General features: G+C 44.2%; 1 protein-coding gene across 2 annotated transcripts in view; it reads right to left on the bottom strand.

Moving 5' to 3' along the window:
* The window catches only part of ADGRL1 (adhesion G protein-coupled receptor L1), a 391,958-nt gene that overhangs the window by 110,602 nt on the left and 260,332 nt on the right, over positions 1 to 21,024 (bottom strand). For both annotated transcript variants that reach the window (XM_056570743.1, XM_056570744.1), the window contains exon 3: positions 13,790 to 14,003. In XM_056570743.1, the coding sequence (XP_056426718.1) occupies positions 13,790 to 14,003 (214 nt within the window). The remainder of the gene's footprint in view (positions 1 to 13,789; positions 14,004 to 21,024) is intronic.

Raw genomic sequence — 21,024 nt, 5'->3', positions numbered from 1 at the left:
CCACACCGGATGCAAACACATTGTATGGGCCTGAATAAAGGTCAGGACTAGAGATGAGCGAACTTACAGTAAATTCGATTCGTCACGAACTTCTCGGCTCGGCGGTCGCTGACTTTTCCTGCATAAATTAGTTCAGCTTTCAGGTGCTCCGGTGGCTGGAGACTCTTTCCTAGGACTGTATCCACACCGGAGCATCGGAAAGCTGAACTAATTTATGCAGGAAAAGTCAGCGACCGCCGAGCCGAGAAGTTCATGACGAATCGAATTTACTGTAAGTTCGCTCATCTCTAGTCAGGACATCACAATTGCAGCATTACACACATCTGGTGCCTGGAGTCGTTGCGGATCATTGAATTGAAAACACCCAGAATACATTGTTGTCTACAAAATGGGAAGGTGAGAGTTGTAGTTCCGCCAGCAGCAGCTGTGCCAGTGGTGGAGGCTGCTGTGTGTTGTTATAAAGCAGCAGAGGCGTGTTGGTGTATCAGAATGCCTGTGTATGTGTATACGCAGGTTGGTTGCGTGTCAGGGGGGCCTCAGCAGTTGCATCAGCCGAGATCAGGTGTCATTAAATAGCGGTGTCAGGAGAATAACGCCGATGTGGAGGGCAACACGCTGCTAACCCCTTCATTGCCTGTTGGCTATGACTCTGCAAACTTCCCTGTAACAGATGTGCACAGTCATACACCACTGTTGTTGTTTTTTTTTTTTCCCGTCTTAAATGATCTGCAGACTATTGCTGGTTTATCTGTTCACAGATCTGCAGAGCATCACACCACCAACACCATCCATTTGGATTATAACATTAAAAATAATCACCTCTCTTTCTATTCATTTACAGAGCTGCAGAACATTGTAAAACTACTCTACATTCATTCACAGATCTGCAGAGCATTACACTTGTGGTGTCCAAAGTCCCTAGCCAGAGTCCCTAGGACGTCGGGGTCCTTCTTATCTAGTCCGCCCCTTGTCACCTCTCATCTAGATATTAGTTGTCTAACAGTTTACTCAGGATTTATATAAATATAATTGTACAAATGTATATAAGGGGTTAATTACCTGTACAGAGTGTAGCAGGACCTGCGGGTCACGTGATCAGATAAACTCTATGGTTTTTTGCTTAAGGACCTTTGGAGGTCCCTGTGACGTATTGCGCCCACAATTCCTTGTAACAGTGAGTGACAGATATTCGGACCAATTAAAACGGCCCTGCCCCTGCCCATATAAGGGAGTGGCGGCCATAGCTCGCTCTCTTGTTCCCGAGCTTTGATGAGAGAAGGATCTGCGCTGCTGTCATCAGTGAGTTAGGCCTGAGCCTTGCGGCAACGGCTGATTGTTACCAAACTGTGAGTGTATCAATCCCTAAACACTCTGCAAGATCACCGGACCTTATCTATCCCCTAAATCCGGACGGATCTTCGCAATTAACCCTAAATCTAGAGACATAAAACAAGTCAAGGTCCGCAACAACTGCCAGTCGCTGAAGTGTATAGAGACTGTATTGATGAGACTGTTACTGTTCATTGGATGTATCGCAAGCCTTTAAGTAAAGTTTATCCAAGTTCAAGTTCAACTACCTTGTGGACCTTCAGTCATTATTCATATGCACCTGTCATTACTGGGAAGGGCGGTGACAGGCCGGAGAATTATCTCAGCATACTAGCCCTCAGCCTGGCATCACGAACTATAGGTTTAACCTTAACCCCTGATATACTAAAGCAAAATCCTGACTGTACTACCACTACCCCAGAGGCCTACCACACACTATTAACGCTATCCATTCAGATGTTCATAAACCACCTCTCTTCATTCACTTATAGAGATTATCTTATATTCTAGTGTTCCCCAACCACGGTGCCTCCAGCCGAAGGCTGTCCGGGCATGCTGGGAGTTGTAGTTTTGCAATAGTTGGAGGCACCCTGACTGGGAAACCCTGGTATACTCATTTTGCAGAGCATTGCACTATTGACATCATCCATTAGAACAGTGGTCCCCAAACTGTGGCCCTCCAGATGTTGCAAAACTACAACTCCCAGCATGCCTGGACAGCCAACGGCTGTCCAGGCATGCTGGGAATTGTAGTTTTGCAACATCTGGAGGGCCACAGTTTGGGGACCACTGCATTAGAATGTATATATAAGGCCTTTTTCTGTTCATTCTTAGGCTATGATCACACAGCAAAAAATGTCTGGAATGTCCACCTGGATAAAACGGCCGGACATTTTGCACATCTGCATGATCCTGCGGCTCTAGGACCGCCTCGAAATGTGCAGTCTCCATAGACAGCAAAGGCATTTCCAAGCGGAATCCGCAGAAACATTGAACAGGTTAATTATTACTGCAGACACCGGAATTCGGATTGGAGGCGCCCTGGTTGTGAAACACTGTCATATACAAACCACACCAGACACCTGCAGATCATTGCTCTTTTAATTTTGTGATCATGGTCACAATCCACGTACAAGCCTGCGGAACATAACAGCAACCTCAACCTACACAGCAGAGCATCGCGCACATGTTTTTTTTCCACTGCACAACATCTGTATAACATCACATCAACAAGCTATTTTTGCCAGTGTCCCATACAGAATAATAATCCCTAACCGCCAGCACTTCCCTGAGACTCCATTATCCTGTATGAGAGAGACACATAATCCTACCTGACTTAACCCCACATGTGCCATAGATGAACTAAACACAAGTGATGTCCTTTCATCATTCTATGTTACAGCGGTCTCCAAACTGCGGTCCTCCAGCTGTTGCAAAACTAAAACTCCCGGCCACTGGCTGTCCGGGCATGCTGGGTGTTGAAGAATTGCAACAGCTGGAGGGCCACAGTCATTGGTCTATAGGTTTTTTGCAGAGTATCACATCTTTTATGCAGGTGATTTTACCATGCAGCATAAGCACCTTTGCCCCCCCCCCCCCCCATGTTGTCGTAGCGGAGCCCTACAGCTATCATACATACAGTATCAGTGAAATAACCAGCACTGGCGTATAATCTACCACCCAGATTTAACCACTTTAATACCAGGGTATTTTGAATCTTCAGGTTTAGGCTGGGTTCACATCCCGTTTTTGTCATACTGTTTTCAATCCGATTTTCTAAAGAAAACCGTATGGCAAAAAAACGGATGGAACAGTATAGAAAAAAGTAAACCGTATGCGTTTTTAAACAGTATACTGTTTTTAAAAGTGCATACAGTTCCGTCAGCTTTTATAGAAAAAAAACAACATACGTTTTTGAAAATGTTGTCCATTTTTAATGGGAGGGGTCTTGGGCGGGGACTTTAGGATTCAAATGCGCATGTGCAAAGTAAAAACCTATACGTTTTTCCCGTATGGAACCGTATACATTTGCGTTTCCCATTGACGTCCATGTTAAAAAAAAACGTATGCAGTTGCAGTACGGTTTTTAAACCGGAGTCAAAACCGTGGTTGACCACGATTTTGTCTCCGGTTTAAAAACCGTACTGCAACCGCATATGTTTTTTTCATTCCACCCGATAGCGACTCAACCCCACTGACAGCTGAGACAGGCCCGGTACACAGGGACAAGGCAAGAGCAAGGTCGGACGTAGCAGAAGGTCAGGGCAGGCAGCAAGAGTCATAGTCAGGGGCAACGGCAAGGGTCTGGATACACAGGTTTGGGATACACAAAACGCTTTCTCAGGGCACTAAGGAAACAAGATCCGGCAAGGACAGGAAGGGGAAGTGGGTTTTATATGGAATGGGAGTGATTACAACTGATTGGGCCAGGCACCAATTAGTGGTGCACTGGCCGTTTAAATTTTAGAGAGCCGGTGTGCGCGCGCCCTAGAGAGCGGGACCGCGCGCGCCGGGACATGACAGCAGGGGAATGGGACAGGTGAGACGATTGGGATGCGACCCGCCGGCTACGCGGATCGCATCCCAGCCGGCAGTAACAGTGCAGCGCAACCGGTCAGCGGGTCTGACCGGGGCGCTGCAGACAGAAGAACGCCGCGAGTGCTCCGGGGAGGAGCAGGGACCCGGAGTGCTCGGCGTAACAAGCATGTTCGCTCCGGGTCTGATTACCGGCGACCACGGGGCACATCTTATGGGATAAGATGTCTAAGCGCCGGAGTACCCCTTTAATTCATTCGTCATGTGAATCAAGAATTTTTATTAAAGGGAACAATCCCATGTGAGTTTTTCTGAAAAAAAAGGCCATAACCTCAGCAAATTGATATTGTAGAAAACTGAGACTGATCAAAAAAAGAAAAAACGTAAAAGAGTGGGGAAGTAAAAAACAACAAGTGGGTTTGGTGTTTCAAAATTCCCAATTGACTTGCAACTTACACCTGGATGCTCTATTTAATAATTTTTTTTAAAAAAAGGCCATGCAGCAATTTGGAAACCCCAAGGTATAAAATGCGTGGAATGTCTGGGTGACCATTTCGTGCATTTGCATGCTCAGGAGCGCTCGGAAATGCACCGTCTCCATACACAGAAATGTATTTCCGAGTAGAATCTGCAAGTTCAGTGTTTCTGGGGACGCCGAAGCTGGAATTTCCGCAGCAAAAACATCTGCAGTGAAAATTCTGCTGTGTGCACGGTGCAGCAGAATCCTATTAAAATCAAAGCGACTCTGCTGCAGTGGAATCCGAGTCGATATATTTTAGCAGAATTCCGCTTGAAAATTCCACCATGTAAACATAGCCTTACTGTGATGTTTGTTCCATTCTTTTTTTTTTTTTACTTGACCAATGCATTTTTTTTTATTATTATTGTTTTATACACTATATTAGGTTGGGTTCACATCACGTTTTTGCCATACTGTTTTCAATCCGTTTTTCTAAAGAAAACCGTATGGCAAAAAAACAGATGGAACAGTATGGGGAAAAAGTAAACCGTATGCGTTTTTAAACAGTATACTGTTTTTAAAAGTGCATACAGTTCCATCAGTTTTTATAGAAAAAAAAACCCATACGTTTTTGAAAATTTTGTCCATTTTTAATGGGAGGGGTCTTGGGTGGGGACTTTAGGATTCAAATGCGCATGTGCAAAGTAAAAACGTATACGTTTTTCCCGTATGGAACCGTATACATGTGCATTTCCCATTGACGTCCATGTTAAAAAAAAGTTTGCGGTTGCTGTACGGTTTTTAAACTGGAGAAAAAATCGTGGTCAACCATGGTTTTGACTCGTTTAAAAAACGTACTGCAACCGCATACGTTTTTTTTTAACATGGACATCAATAGGAAACGCACATGTATATGGTTCCATACAGGAAAAACGTATACGTTTTTACCTTGCACTTTCGCATTTGAATCCTAAAGTCCCCACCCAAGACCCCTCCCATTAAAAATGGACAAAATTTTCCAAAACGTATGGGTTTTTTTTTTCTATAAAAATTGACGGAACTGTATGCACTTTTAAAAACAGTATCCTGTTTAAAAACGCATACGATTTTCTTTTTTACCATACTGTTCCATCCGTTTTTTGCCATACGGTTATCTTTAGAAAAACGGATTGAAAACAGTATGGCAAAAACGTGATGTGAACCCAGCCTTAGGCTTTTTGTTTGAAAAAATTGTAAAAAAAAAAAAAAAGTTATTTTTTTACATTGCGGTAGTTGTTATTTCTTTTTTCCTGGTAATATCTGCTTGACAGACGGCGCTTACAGACTCCTCCCTGTGCATTGCTGGGTAAATTTCTCAATGTGTGCTCTAGAAAGCTGGATGACAACCTTTGCGGGAGCTGTTATGTCGGCCTTATTGGTCGTCACCCATCTTTCCCAGTAACGTATCATTTATTGCATCTTGACACAAGAGGACAACTCCAGAGCTGTTATTTGCCGGTGATTTATATTGTAGAGGAAAACGCTCTCCGCTACACCCCCCTGTGCTGAGTAGGTCTCTAAGCTTGCCATAAAGGAGCAACAGTCAGCAGCGAGACACTGATATGGGGCTGCAGATCGGATCTAGTTACAGGCTTATTGTAGGAATTCCAAGCAATTTTCAAGTAACTGCACACACAAGCTATTTGCAAGGAATTATCCGCCTATGTAAATTATACATCAGCCGTGGTATTGTTCACACCAAACAGCGCCCTTCAAGGTGACAAATGGCAGATTGCTATTATATCATGGAGGCTTGTTAGAAGGGCCATATTTGTAGAAAGCACATGATTTCCCCACATCCAATGGTTTCTAAAGCTCAAAGCAGATACAAAAATCCCCGGCGACTGTACAATTCTAAAGAGGGTAAGACTTTGTGCCACACAAGAGAATCATTTTAAGATGGTATAGGTACCCAATACGACTATGTAGCTTCATCCTCTCATGCTGGAGACCTCTTCGAACTGTGACATAGACAGAATGGTGCATGTACAGTATGGTGGAGCTGTGCCAAGCGACATCCATTTTCAAATAAAGTCTTCTCCGGGTTCCATACCTTGTGTCAGGAAAGAGTAGCCATAATGCGTAGCATTGGACTCTATTCTATTCTTCCGGGGTCTAAGAGGGGATGCTGATTGAGTATCGCGCTATAGAGAATATAGCAATTTGTCTATATTCATTGGTGCAAATATCAACTGCCTATGATTTTAACTTATGTTTATTTTTCCGGTCGAAAGTGAACATGGCAGCACTTCCAGAAGTTCAATGTGGAAGAACATAGGACCATAGTCAAGGTGCGAAGCAGATCCATGACGAAATGTCACAAACTTTGGGTGAGGAAACAGCCAAATCTAAGGTTATCAATTATAAAACTGGCCATTTTGGTGTTGAGAGGGAGAAACCCAATGGAAGGCCTGTGTCTGTCTCCGTGCCTGACATGAGCATGGAGGACTGCCAAATGTCAGCCAAAAGTATTGCTTCAAATATGAGAATATTACTCGAGAGAGTTGGTGCCATTATCCACGACTCCTTGGAAATTAGAAACCTTGCAGCAAAATGTATCCCAAACCAAACAAGGACGAGAGAGGAGACGTGAGGAGATATTGTGGCAGCCACAGGGAATTAGACAGACTGTGGTATGGTACATGACTCGGGGTGGTGAGATGTATACCTTTGTGATGCAAGGGCATGTTAATCTACACGGTCCGAGGATAGGACAGCTTCTCCTGGGCCAGGCACGGGATAATACATACACCGATGCCAGGTTATGGATAACTGTCTTTACTGAGGCCGGAGTAGATGTTACAATCCTCAAAGATTAGAGTAGAGGAGATGCAGAGTAACCCTTGGGAGCCCTGTAGACTTGCTGTGACTTGTAGTATTTTACATCCACTTGGCTTTACTTGTTGCAGTCTTGAGACTTTAGGCTTAAGGCTGAGGCCTTCCACATTGACTAGGGTTCTGATAGTGTCCAATTAACGCTACACCGCCATGGTATGGGCTATTACTGTGTGGCCTGTCATCTCACCAGGTATTGTGCTCACAATTAGGGATTTCCGACTCTTCCTAGGTGGGGGGAACATTTGCAGACTGGCGTGGTCGCTTGCTTGAAGATTTACTTTAGGCTTCCCTTGAATCCCCTCACAATCTCTCCTGCTGTCTCTTTTCCACACTGCAGCTCACGCTGAGCTTTGCACACTCCAACAACTAACTCTTCACATTCTACACTGAATAGCTCCCCCCTGCACTATATATGGCCTAACTAGGGGGCCTCCCATTGGGCAATCAGGGTCACATGGGTACTCTGCATCATGCCTCCTAACAAATATCCTTGACAGGTACAGTACAAAACAATATAAATTAACAGACAAAGACTACAATGAATATCAAAGCATCACCTGAGCAGTAGGGACTATTGCAGGCACCTGAAGCAATGTTTACCTGACAGGACGCACTCTGGTACTTGAACACCACAATATCAGTGGCTGTTTGGGAACATTTTGCATTCCTGAACAAACTGGTAACTGAAGATGAGACATGGATCTACTGTTATAATCCTGAGACAAAGGAACAATGCAAAGAATGGCGGTGCAGTGGCTTCCTCAGGCCAAAGAAGTTCTGTGTGCAAAGGTGAGTGCAGAAGCAAATGGCAACTGTTTTTGGGGATAAGAAGGTTGTTCTGCTGGTGGACATCCTCCAATAGGGTTCAACCATCAATGAAACATATTACTGTGCTTTATTGTTGAAGTTGAGGCAAAACATTAAGGAAAAATGTTTGAAGCTCTCCAAAGGTGTCATCCTGTTGCATGACAATGCTTTTTTACACACTGCAGAAGAAACAATGCAGAACTGGCCTCTATATGCCAAGTTCACACGGCCGATAATCTGTGGAATTTCCACCAGTGCAGGCATTCCGCAAATTGGAATGTTCCGGCGGGCGCTAGGACTGCTTGGAAATGTCCCGCTTATAGACAGCAATGCATTTCTGAGCAAAATCTACAGAAAGTCTATTCTTTCTGCGGACGCCGGAAATGGGTGTGTGCACAATGCAACAGAATTCCAATGAAATCAATGAGACTCTGCTGCAGGGGAATGACCGTGTGGAATATTCCTGCAGAATTAAGTGCGGATATTTTTCAGTGTGAACATATCCTAAGGGTTTCAAGTGAAACCCCATCTACCCTATTCACCCCACCTGGCCCCTTTTTACTATCATCTGTTCCCTAATCTAAAAAAATACCAAAAAGGACAGCAATTTGGGAGTGTTTCCGAGGCAACTAATGCTGTAAATAAGGGGTTACACAAGCAGTCGGAAAGATTTTATTTGCAGGGACTTAAGAGGCTGCAGGACAGATGTCAAAAGTGCATTTATTTCCTGGGAGGAGGGGGGGGGGGGATATGTACCGTGTTTCCTGAATATAAGACACTGTCTTATATAAAAAAAATTTTAAAAAAAACTCACCATGGCTTATTTTCAGGGGACGTCTTATGCATGCATGATGCCCTGCATATCAGCTGCCGTCCTGGGACCCAACGCTGCACAGAAGTCACGTCCCTCTGGTCAGCTGGGACACACTGCCCTGTATGTCAGCTTCCATCCCGAGATCAGCTGGGACACACTGCCCTGTATGTCAGCTTCCATCCCGAGATCAGCTGGGACACACTGCCCTGTACGTCAGCTTCCATCCCGAGACCAGCTGGGACACACTGCCCTGTACGTCAGCTTCCATCCCGAGATCAGCTTGGACACACTGCCCTGTACGTCAGCTTCCATCCCGAGATCAGCTGGGACACACTGCCCTGTACGTCAGCTTCCATCCCGAGATCAGCTGGGACACACTGCCCTGTACGTCAGCTTCCATCCCGAGATCAGCTTGGACACACTGCCCTGTACGTCAGCTTCCATCCCGAGATCAGCTGGGACACACTGCCCTGTACGTCAGCTTCCATCCCGAGATCAGCTGGGACACACTGCCCTGTACGTCAGCTTCCATCCCGAGATCAGCTGGGACACACTGCCCTGTACGTCAGCTTCCATCCCGAGATCAGCTGGGACACACTGCCCTGTACGTCAGCTTCCATCCCGAGACCAGCTGGGACACACTGCCCTGTACGTCAGCTTCCATCCCGAGACCAGCTGGGACACACTGCCCTGTACGTCAGCTTCCATCCCGAGATCAGCTGGGACACACTGCCCTGTATGTCAGCTTCCATCCCGAGATCAGCTGGGACACACTGCCCTGTACGTCAGCTTCCATCCCGAGATCAGCTGGGACACACTGCCCTGTACGTCAGCTTCCATCCCGAGACCAGCTGGGACACACTGCCCTGTACGTCAGCTTCCATCCCGAGATCAGCTGGGACACACTGCCCTGTACGTCAGCTTCCATCCCGAGATCAGCTGGGACACACTGCCCTGTACGTCAGCTTCCATCCCGAGATCAGCTGGGACACACTGCCCTGTACGTCAGCTTCCATCCCGAGATCAGCTGGGACACACTGCCCTGTACGTCAGCTTCCATCCCGAGATCAGCTGGGACACACTGCCCTGTACGTCAGCTTCCATCCCGAGATCAGCTGGGACACACTGCCCTGTACGTCAGCTTCCATCCCGAGATCAGCTGGGACACACTGCCCTGTACGTCAGCTTCCATCCCAAGATCAGCTGGGACACACTGCCCTGTACGTCAGCTTCCATCCCGAGATCAGCTGGGACACGGGACCCGCCGCTGCTGTAAGGACAACCCTACGGTACAGTACCTGTCAAGAATGGCTGTCCGTCTTCATTAGCTTTAATAAGCCACGCCTACCACCATGGCTTATTTTCGGGGGTATGGCTTATATTAAGCGAATATATAGAACTGCTGACATGGTTTATTTTATGGCTACATCTTATTTTCAGGGAAACGCGGTAGCACAAGGTGGAAGTTACAGCTTTCTTGCTCAATTTTTTCTGCCAACCAGATGGGAGAGGAGTAAAACCATGAACCTTGACGCGCCAACACCTCCCTGATGCTACATGGCTCCCGACACCTATTGATGCCACAAACCCTGCACAATAGCGCATCATTGTCTGGGCTTCATACAACTTCACATTCTTTTTCCTTTCTTCTTCTTCTAATGCAATATACAAATGTTTGGAACATGGAAAGACTGTATCAAGTTTTCATGTGTCCTGAGTGACTGATTTCTATTTTATAGTCTAAGATGCTTAACTTTTTTTTTTGTTTCTATGTAAAGCATAATCTTTTTTTTCTTTAAAAAGAAAAAAAAATCATTACAATAGACAAGATAACACAACAAAACACGGCGCAATTTGGTGATCTCAGTGGGGAGAGTTTATCATTTTTGGTAGAGCAATTTTCTTATCTATTTTAGGCACAAAGTTTTGCGCAATGGCTTAATTGAGAAAATAAATTATACCACGGTGTAGCCGTAAACGCTTTTGTAAAAAGTGTAGTAGTAGAACAAATTTCTAGCTGTGATTTCTTACATTTAGGCTGGAATTTCACTTTTATTTTGGGGAAAAACACCAAGAAAAATGCCAATTCTGCCGCATGGTGTTTTTTTGGCCAAAAAACTTTGCGGCCAGATGTTAGCTGTAAAACAATGAGAAATTGCTAAATTCTTTTTCCACTTTGCGTTATTCAGTTTGACGTTTTTTTATCCTTTTGCCATTTTTCAGCTCCTTGGCGGTTTTGCAAAATTGCTGCATGTTGAGCCTATGGTGTTTTTTTTCCCCTGAAATCATGGCGTTTTTCTCCCATAGAGTTAAAAAAAACGCCAAGAAAAATGTGGGTTTTAACTTTGGCATTTTTGCAGGCGGATTTCATTCTTTTTTTGGCTTTAGCGTGATGGAGATACCATTTTTTTTTATTTATAACTGTTAATTTATATATTTTGTAAATAATTTTTCAATATGACATTCAGAAAAAAGAAAAAACATATTCCGAAGACATATACAAGAAAAAAGAAAACATATCATTATTCTCTTAATCTGGTTCAGTAACTCGTTTGTCCTCTAATAATATAAGTCACCTAAGCATTTCTTGTATTCGTGAATTTCAATTTCCCATAAGTACATAGCCAATTACAATAGTAAATAAAACTGGCCATATCCCAATGAGAAATGGCGAGGTTCATATGTGACAATGCATAACAAAATTATTGAAGGTACTCCTGTAATTTAACCAGTAATTCCTATATCGTTAATAAAGGGCATTATGTATATGCATATAGGAATGTATTTCTCTGTATCAACTATAACAATACTTACAGTGGATTGCGAGTAAAAGTATTATAATATGACATGTAGATACCATTTTTAATAAAATTTTGTTGGGTACCATTAAAAAAAAATGTATAAAAAAGATACAGTAGTGATGAAAAAAATTGGATTTAACAAAATTTATCTTTTTTATAACAATATTTTAATTAGTTTTTAAACAGGGATCAATTTATGTGCGCGGGTAGGGCACTAAAAATGTAGCCGACAATAAAAAAAATGTAGTGTGTGTGTGTTTTTCACATTTTTTTTCTTTATTTTTGAATTTTTTTTGGTAGTAATACTACTCTCAGCATGGAATACACTGTTCCATGATGGGAGTAGTAGTACCTGTACTAACTGACAGATCGCCGGGGTCCGTTGCGATCCTCCTGTATAATGTATAGATGCGGCGGCCGCTCTTCTATGGTCCCCTGCACTGACGTATATATACACCTATTCATATTTCCCACAGAGAGCTGTGATTGGCAAGATGGTTCCAGCCAATCACAACTCTCTGTGGGAAATATGAATATGTGTATATATACGTCAGTGCAGGGGACCATAGAAGAGTGGCCGCCGCATCTATACATTATACAGGAGGATCACAGCGGATGTCAGGAGTGACATCCACTGTGATCTTTCCCTAACTGCATGTACTACTACTCCCAACATGGAGCACACTCTGCTCAATGCTGGGAGCTGTAGTACCTGCATTAATCACAGATCACAACAGGTGTCAGAAGTTACACTCCCAGCGATCTGTCTAATAATGCAGGTAATACAGCTCCCTGCAGTAAAGGACAGATCACAGCGGGTGTCACTCCTGACACCCGACGCGATCGTCTTATCTATTGCATCTACAGATTTCTCCTGCGCTTTGCATCTCTGCTCTGTACTGCGGCCGGCCAGTGATATGGATAGAACATCACTCATTCATATTTCCCGCGATGATTGGCTGCAACCATCTGGCCAATCCCCACTCTGGGCGGAAAATGTTCTATTCACATCACTGGCCGGAGTACAGAGCAGAAATATGAGCGTTGTATAGAGCCGCTCTGCATCTCTGCTATATTATGGATGAACGCATCGGGTGTCAGGAGTGACACCCGAGGTGATATGTCTATTAGTACAGGTACTACTACTCCCATCATGTAACAGTGTGTTCCATGCTGGGAGTAGTAGTACTACCTAAAAAAAGTTAAACATAGAGAAAAAAGTGAAACACACACACTTTATTATAAATGTATAAAAATTTTGTTACTGCATCTTTATTTTTATTTTTTTGGTACACAACAAATTTATAAAAAAACGTCAAAGGGGTCAAAAATGCAATTTCCACTCAAATTGCACTGGCGTTTTTCCTGGCATTTTTTTCAGTGAAAAAAAAAAAAAACGCAGGAAAAAAAAACAAGTGGAATTTGTTTGCAATGCCAACCCGCCCCCCCCCCCAAACAAAAAATAAATAAAAAAATATAAAAAAATAACAATATGGCAAATCAGAATAAATCCCTAGATCAACATTCTATCCCTATAAATCAAGTATCCATAACCTGTAATATTATATTTTTTCCTGAAAAACATCCAGGCCCCCCTTGAACTTGTTTCTTAACTCGGACATCACAACATCATGTGACAGAGAGTTCCATAGTCTCACTGCTCTTACAGTAAAGAATCCCTGTCTGTGAGGATGGTGAATCCCCTCTAGAAGCAGAAGATATGGTATAGAAAGATCTCTGTACTGTCCATTCATATATTTGTACATTGTGATCGCCCCTAAGACGTCTTTTCTCCAAACTAAATACCCCCAAGCTAGATAACCTGTCTTGGTCCTGTAATCCTTTTATACCATCAATTATCCTTGTCCCCTCCTCTGCACCCTCTCCAGTTCAGCCATGTCCTTCTTACATACAGGGGTCCAAAATTGGACACACTATTCCATATGTGGTCTGACTAATGATTTATACAGAGGCAAAACTATGTTAGCCTTGGCAGCAGTCACATCCCGTGACTATGTTAGCCTTGGCAGCAGCTGCCTGGCATTGATCACTAAAGTTGATAGATTCCCCCCCGCCCCATTGTGACTTAATGTGCCCCCCAGTATGTGAGGGATCATATCTCATCTATGTACAGGCACATATGGAAGATGATCTTACAACACCCACCTCTGCGACATGATCTTGAAGGCGTCGGGCAGGTAACACTGCACATTCTCCATCTGGAAGGGGTCGGCATCGCAGATCTTGTCATCTGTCCGCCCATAGTTTGCATTTTCCACCATGATGACATCACTGCCTGGGCACCGTAGTTCAATGGGATATCCTTCACATGCCAGCTCGCGACGCATCAGTCCAAACGGAAGTGCCGCTCGACTCAACCCTACAAAGAAATGAGAGCATGTTAGTGACTTAGTGGAATTGAGCATTGCAGCTTATATTGTCCTTAGGATAGGGGATACGTTTTTCACCACTGGACTACCCTTTTAACTTCAGAAGCTCATAAGTACTGAAAGGATTAAGATTTTTTAATAGAAGTAATTTACAAATCTGTTTAACTTTCTGGAGCCAGTTAATATATATATAAAGTTTTTTCCTGGATAACCCCTTTAAATTAAGCAAAAACAGGTATAATTTGTGATAACGCTATATTAGTAAGTAATATATCTTGGGGTGATATTTCTATTTAAATATCATTTTCTGATACCAGAATACCCTCTCCCTCTACTTTGCCCATATAAAAATGAATGGAGCCTTCAGCTTTACATGAGAATATCAAGACCAAAGCACATACAGCATGCAACTTTTGAATTCTCAATTGGAAACTTGTTGCATATCAAGTATAAGAGGTTTTTAAGTAGATCACTGGAGGTACGCTTTAAATTAGTGATTTTGTGCTAATCCTGGATTAGAGCTTGTATTATAGTTTGGAGCTTTATTCACAGTTCTGCTGGCAAGCCTGAATACATAGGGTCCCATTTAAACAGGAACAGGACGTTTTTTCAGATTAACGTAAATAACTTGGTGTAAAGAGGACACCAAAAACAAGTTCGCTGCAGAAATCAGCAAGGAATGCTCGGAGAGTTCAGCTCTGAAGCTTTGGAGAATTGCAAATGCCGCTCTGGACCAAAGTACAGCCTGTAAATTAGGATTACGATAAGTAATGGATTTATGTTATCCGATACTAAAATATTACAATGTGACCAGCTCGTCCAGTGTGGATGTGTTCTCAATAGGGAGAGGGGAATTAACTGCAAGAAACCTCTGACAGCACTTTAAAGGGGTACCCCAGTACTTTTACTATCCGCAGGATAGAAACATAGTAACATAGTTCATAAGGTTGAAAAAAGAGCAGAGTCCATCACGTTCAACCAATAACCCTAATGAGTCCCTACTGAGCTGATCCAGAGAAAGGCAAAAAACCCTCATACTAAAGGTAAAAATTCCTTCCCGACTCCAAATATGGCATCAGAATAAATCCCTGGATCAACGTTCTGTCCCTATAAATCTAGTATACATAACCAGCGATGTTATTATTCTCCAAAAATGCATCCAGCCCCTTTGGAACTCTTTTACAGAGTTCACCATGACCACCTCCTCAGGGAGAGAATTCCATAGTCTCACTGCTCTTACAGTAAAGAATCCCCGTCTGTGCTGGTGTAGAAACCTTCTTTCCTCTAGATGTAGAGGATGCCCCCTTGTTATAGATACGGTCCTGGGTATGAATAGATCATGGGAGAGATCTCTGTACTGTCCCCTGATATATTTATACATAGTTATTAGGTCTCCCCTAAGCCTTCTTTTTTCTAAACTAAATAACCCAAATTCTGATAATCTTTCTGGGTACTGTAGTCCTCCCATTCCCCGTATTTCCCTGGTTGCCCGTCTTTGAACCCTCTCCAGCTCCCCTATATCTTTCTTGTACACTGGTGCCCAGTACTGTATACAGTATTCTATGTGAGGTCTGACTAGTGATTTGTACAGCGGTAGAATTATTTCCTTGTCGTGGGCATCTATGCCCCTATTGATGCACCCCATGATTTTATTTGCCTTGGCAGCAGCTGCCTGACACTGGTGACTACAGCTAAATTTACTGTTAACTAAGACTCCCAAGTCCTTTTTCATGTCAGCCGTCCCAAGTGTTCTCCCATTTAACACATAATCCCAGCCCGGATTTTTCCTCCCCATGTGCATTACCTTACATTTATCAGTGTTGAACCTCATCTGCCACTTCCCAGACCAAACCTCCAACCTATCCAGATCCATTTGTAACAGTGCACTGCCCTCTATAGTGTTTACCGCTTTACAGAGTTTAGTATCATCTGCAAAGATTGCTATAATATAAGGGATTAGTTGGTTTCTAATCATGGGGGTTAGTCTTCTGGGAACGCCAAGATCCCCAGTATGGGGCACCGTTTCTCCCTGGTCATGGAAAGACATGTCAGAATGCACTTCATGTACTGTCCATGGGAGCGTCGGAGATACAATAGTGATGTACTCAGGTATCTCTGGCCCGCCCATAGAGAATGCATGAAGCACATGCTGACACACTGTTCTATGCATAGGAAAAGATAAGGCCCATTCTGGAGTTCGTGGGGGATGTTAGCGGTCAGACCCCCTGTTATCAGAAACTTATCCCCTATCTGGATAATACAGTGACCCCTCGACCTACGATGGCCCCGACATACGATAATTTCAACATGCGATGGCCTCTCAGAGGCCATCGCATGTTGAGACAGCATCAACATACAATGCTTTTTTATGTCGGAGCCATCGCATTAAACGGCTATCCGGCAGCCATTTACGGTGCCCCGTGAGCTCCAGTGATGATCACTTACCTGTCCTCGGGGCTCCGGTGCGTCCTCTTCAGGATCCTCTGCATGGTCGGCGCTCTCCATCGTCGTCATCACGTCGCTGCGCACGCCGTCCCGTCATCCAATAGGAGCGGCGTGTGTAGCAATGTGATGGCGGCGACGGAGAGCACGGAAGCCGGGGAAGCAGAGGCCTTGCCGGAGCGTCGGGGACGCGGCGACAGCGATGGACGGTGCAGCGGTGACGAGCGGTGACGGTCCGGAGCGCCGGGGACCGGTGAATACAACTTCGTCTAACAGTGGTCTACAACCTGCGGACCTCCAGATGTTGCAAAACTACAACACCCAGCATGCCCGGACAGCCGTTGGCTGTCCGGGCATGCTGGGTGTTGTAGTTTTGCAACATCTGGAGGTCCGCAGGTTGTAGACCACTGTCCTATACTTTACATGGCACGAATCCCTCAACATACGATGGTTTCAACAAACGATGGTCCATTTGGAACGGATTACCATCGTATGTTGAGGGACCACTGTATTACTTTAAAGCCTCTACAACACAGGCCAGAAATCAGGGGCGCAACAGATGTAACAAAACATTTGACCCAGATTTACAAAAACAGTCTAATTCTTAGACAGAGTACAGGCCCAGATTTATCAAAATGTGTGAGAGAAAAAGTGGAGGGATTTTTCCACAGCAACCAATCACAGCTCAGCTAACTAGCTCTGGTAAAGTGAAAGCTGAGCTGTGATTGGTTGCTGTAGGAAAAGCACTCCATTTTTTCTCTCACACAGTTTGATAAATCTGGGCCCGTAAGTTTAGGATAGACAGTTTAAAGGAATCACTGTCATTTGGAAAAACTTATGTCAGCGTGTCCATAGAGTTTACAATCATGAGTTACGGTAGATAACCCTGTGAAGTGCGTGGCAGCGCTCTTCGCTTTCCATCCGGGCGCTTCGTCCGACTCTCTGCATTAGAGTCTATGGGGAATGAGCCGAATTTGACAGCGGGGGAGCGAAGCGCACACTTAACAGAGCTGTAACTCACTATTGCAGCAAATCTCAGGATTGAGACCCAATGCAATCCTGACCTGCTGACCTCTGCTGTCCATTTTAGGAACTGTCCAGAGCAGCATATGTTTGTTGAGGGGATTTTCTCCTGCTCTGGACCGTTCCAAAAATGGACAGCAGAGGTCAACAGAGAGCACTGTGGTCGTGACATCAGAGAAATCCAAAAAGAGAAGCATTTCCTCTGTAGTATACAGCCCATAAAATGTATTGGAAGGGTTAAGATTTTTTAATAGAAGTAATTTACAAATCTGTTTAACTTTCTGGCACCAGTTGATTAAAAAAAAAAAAAGTTTTCCACAGGAGTACCCCTTTAAGATGCCAGCAGCGATCCCTATCTAGTGTTGTATATAGGCCTAACTGTTATAGAAGTTGCCACACTGTCTATGTGATATACTTATATATCTCAGTAATTACAGGACATATCTACAGTACACGCCTATCTACACTAAGAATTTCTCACTGTTTTTAAAATATTAAGACACAAACCTCCCCAACATGTTTCACCACACACACTGGCTTTGTCAAGGGCAGCTCGCTATAGCTCAGATATATTGCGGTTACCTCACAACCCTCTGTTCAATGGTCATAAGATATATGTAAAAAGTGTCTTAAACTCATAGTAAATTTGGCGCAAGTCAGTTAGTGTGTATGTCCACTGGTGGGAGAAGCGTGTGATGGATCTGGTCATACCCCATTCAATTCATTGACCTGAATGGAGGCAGCTGGCAGTACCAGGCTTTTGGCTGAGACCGAAAACCACAGCAGGTCACAATTTTCAATCCGTGCTAAAAGTTGGATACAGTCAGAAAATTACCTGAACTAAGTCACTTGCTTTCTCCATTCAGGTCATTGGATTGAATTGATATGGCCTGGACACACAAAATAGGGCGTGCATGCACCCTAAGACAGATTTTGCAACATATTGCACCAGAAATATTAGATCTGGGTCACTTTCTCATAAAGAGACAACTAAACTTCTGTCTATAACATAGTAACATAGTTCATAAGGTTGAAAAAAGACCTATAACCTATAGTTCAACCTATAACCCTAATAAGTCCCTACTGAGTTGAGTTGATCCAGAGGAAGGCAAAAAATACTAGAGGTAAAAATTCCTTCCCGACTCCAAATATGGCATCAGAATAAATCCCTGGATCAACGTTCTGTCCCTATAAATCAAATATATATAACCAGCAATGTTATTACTCTCCAAAAATGCATCCAGACCCCTTTTGAACTCTTTTACAGAGTTCCCCATGACCACCTCCTCCGGGAGAGAATTCCACAGTCTCACTGCTCTTACAGTAAAGAACCCCCGTCTGTGCTGGTGTAGAAACCTTCTTTCTTCTAATTGTAGAGGATGCTCCCTTGTTATAGATACAGTCCTGGGTATAAATAGATCATGGGAGAGATCACTGTACGGCCCCCCGATATATTTATACATAGTTATTAGGTCGCCCCTAAGTCTTCTTTTTTCTAAACTAAATAAGCACAAAACAATGTAATGGTAGACCACTGGATTTTCTCTTCTGTCAAACATGCAAACAGGCATTCTCGTAGATCTGAAAAATAAGGAGGAACTCCGGAATTCATACATCCAGCACATGATGGTGAAGTTCTGGGCTGTTAGGTGTTGGATGATTAGAATTCTACAGTCATTTTGATGTATTATTGCTATTTAAAAAGCACTCATTTCTAGTGGTACATCCCCGCAGTAGAATAGAGTTATTAGCGTGTGGGTCATTAATAATGCAGGGTATAGTCATTCACAGTGCCTCAGGTAGTATCGAGCCAGCATGACACCGGCCATGAAGAGTGTTTACATCCTAATGCTCAGTAGACCAGGCTGGTTATCAGCACTTTGGTCTATTATGCTGCATGTGGCACAGAACAGGGTGTCCTAGAGTGGAGAGCGCTCAGCATCTGCTTGTCATCTCCACCCTTGACTAACATTAGTGTTGGTACTTTACCATATACAGAAGTTCTCATGTAATGTAACCAGTGACTCACTCCCGTCACAAGCAGGTTCATTACCACATAACTCAACAAAAGTACATGCGCTCCTTACAGTCTTGTATTCACCTTTTTGTTTATCCTATCTAACTTGTATCTAACTTGGACCTCATTTTTCTTATACCTATCCGTCTCATATCTATCAGGACCACTCAGCTCAAATAAGTAAACAGTGCGTCATTGGTGATGGCGCAATTTTCAAGTATTCTTGCATTCTCTGTGCACAAATACGGTTGAAAACGACACAACCAGGAACAGGGCCGGATCATCATTAGCACTCATGGAGCACCTGCTCCAGGCCCCATGCCCTGTGCCCACAGGGGGCCCCTGTCACATTCAGGACATCCCTGTGTCCCGAAAAATCTTTTCAGGACACAAGGATGCCCCGGTTACCTCTCTGTGGTCCCATGTTAACTTTAAAAATGCAGGGGCTGCCGGGAGGTAGCACACGCAGGGATGTCACTGACATCCCGTGCGTGCGCCCATAGAAGAGCGGAGCAGTGAGGAGGACGCGCACGCATGGTAAGTCATCAGCGGCATTTCATCTTCAGTGTTCCGACCACCTCTCCTCCAGTCCCGGGAACTACTGCTATGGCCCATAGATCGTGACCCTGGAGCGGTGGTCAGAACATTGAAGTGGGGCAGTAAACAGGCATACAGCCTCCAGCCATACACTGTATATGGCTGAAGGCTGTATGCCTGTGGGGGAACTGTACTGCACCTAATGTGGGGGACTATACTGCACCTAATGTTGGGGACTATACTGCACCTAATGTGGGGAACTATACTGCACATAATGTGGGGAATTATACTGCACCTAATGTGGGGGACTATACTGCCAACCTAATGTAGGGAACTATACTGCACCTAATGTGGGGGAACTATACTGCACCTAATTTGGGGGAACTATACTGCACCTAATGTGGGGGACTATACTGCACCTAATGTGGGGAACTATACTGCACCTAATGTGGGGGACTATACTGAACCTAATGTGGGGGAACTATACTGCACCTAATGTGGGGGAACTATACTGCACCTAATGTGGGGGAACTATACTGCACCTAATGTGGGGAACTATACTGCACCTAATGTGGGGAACTATACTGCACCTAGTGTGGAGGAACTATACTGCACCTAATGTGGGGAACTGTACTGCAACTAATGTGGGGAACCATACTGCACCTAATGTGGGGAACTATACTGCACCTAATGTGGGGGAACTATACTGCACCTAATGTGGAGAACTGTACTGCACCTAATGTGGGGGAACTGTACTGCACCTAATGTGGGGAACTATACTGCACCTAATGTGCAGGAACTATACTGCACCTAATGTGGGGAACTATACTGCACCTAATGTGGGGAACTATACTGCACCTAATGTGGGGAACTATACTGCACCTAGTGTGGAGGAACTATACTGCACCTAATGTGGGGGAACTATACTGCACCTAATGTGGGGAACCATACTGCACCTAATGTGGGGAACTATACTGCACCTAATGTGGTGG

Source organism: Hyla sarda, chromosome 4 (genome assembly GCF_029499605.1).
Source record: "Hyla sarda isolate aHylSar1 chromosome 4, aHylSar1.hap1, whole genome shotgun sequence".
NCBI lineage: Eukaryota > Metazoa > Chordata > Amphibia > Anura > Hylidae > Hyla > Hyla sarda.
This window is presented reverse-complemented; position numbering and strand designations above follow the sequence as displayed.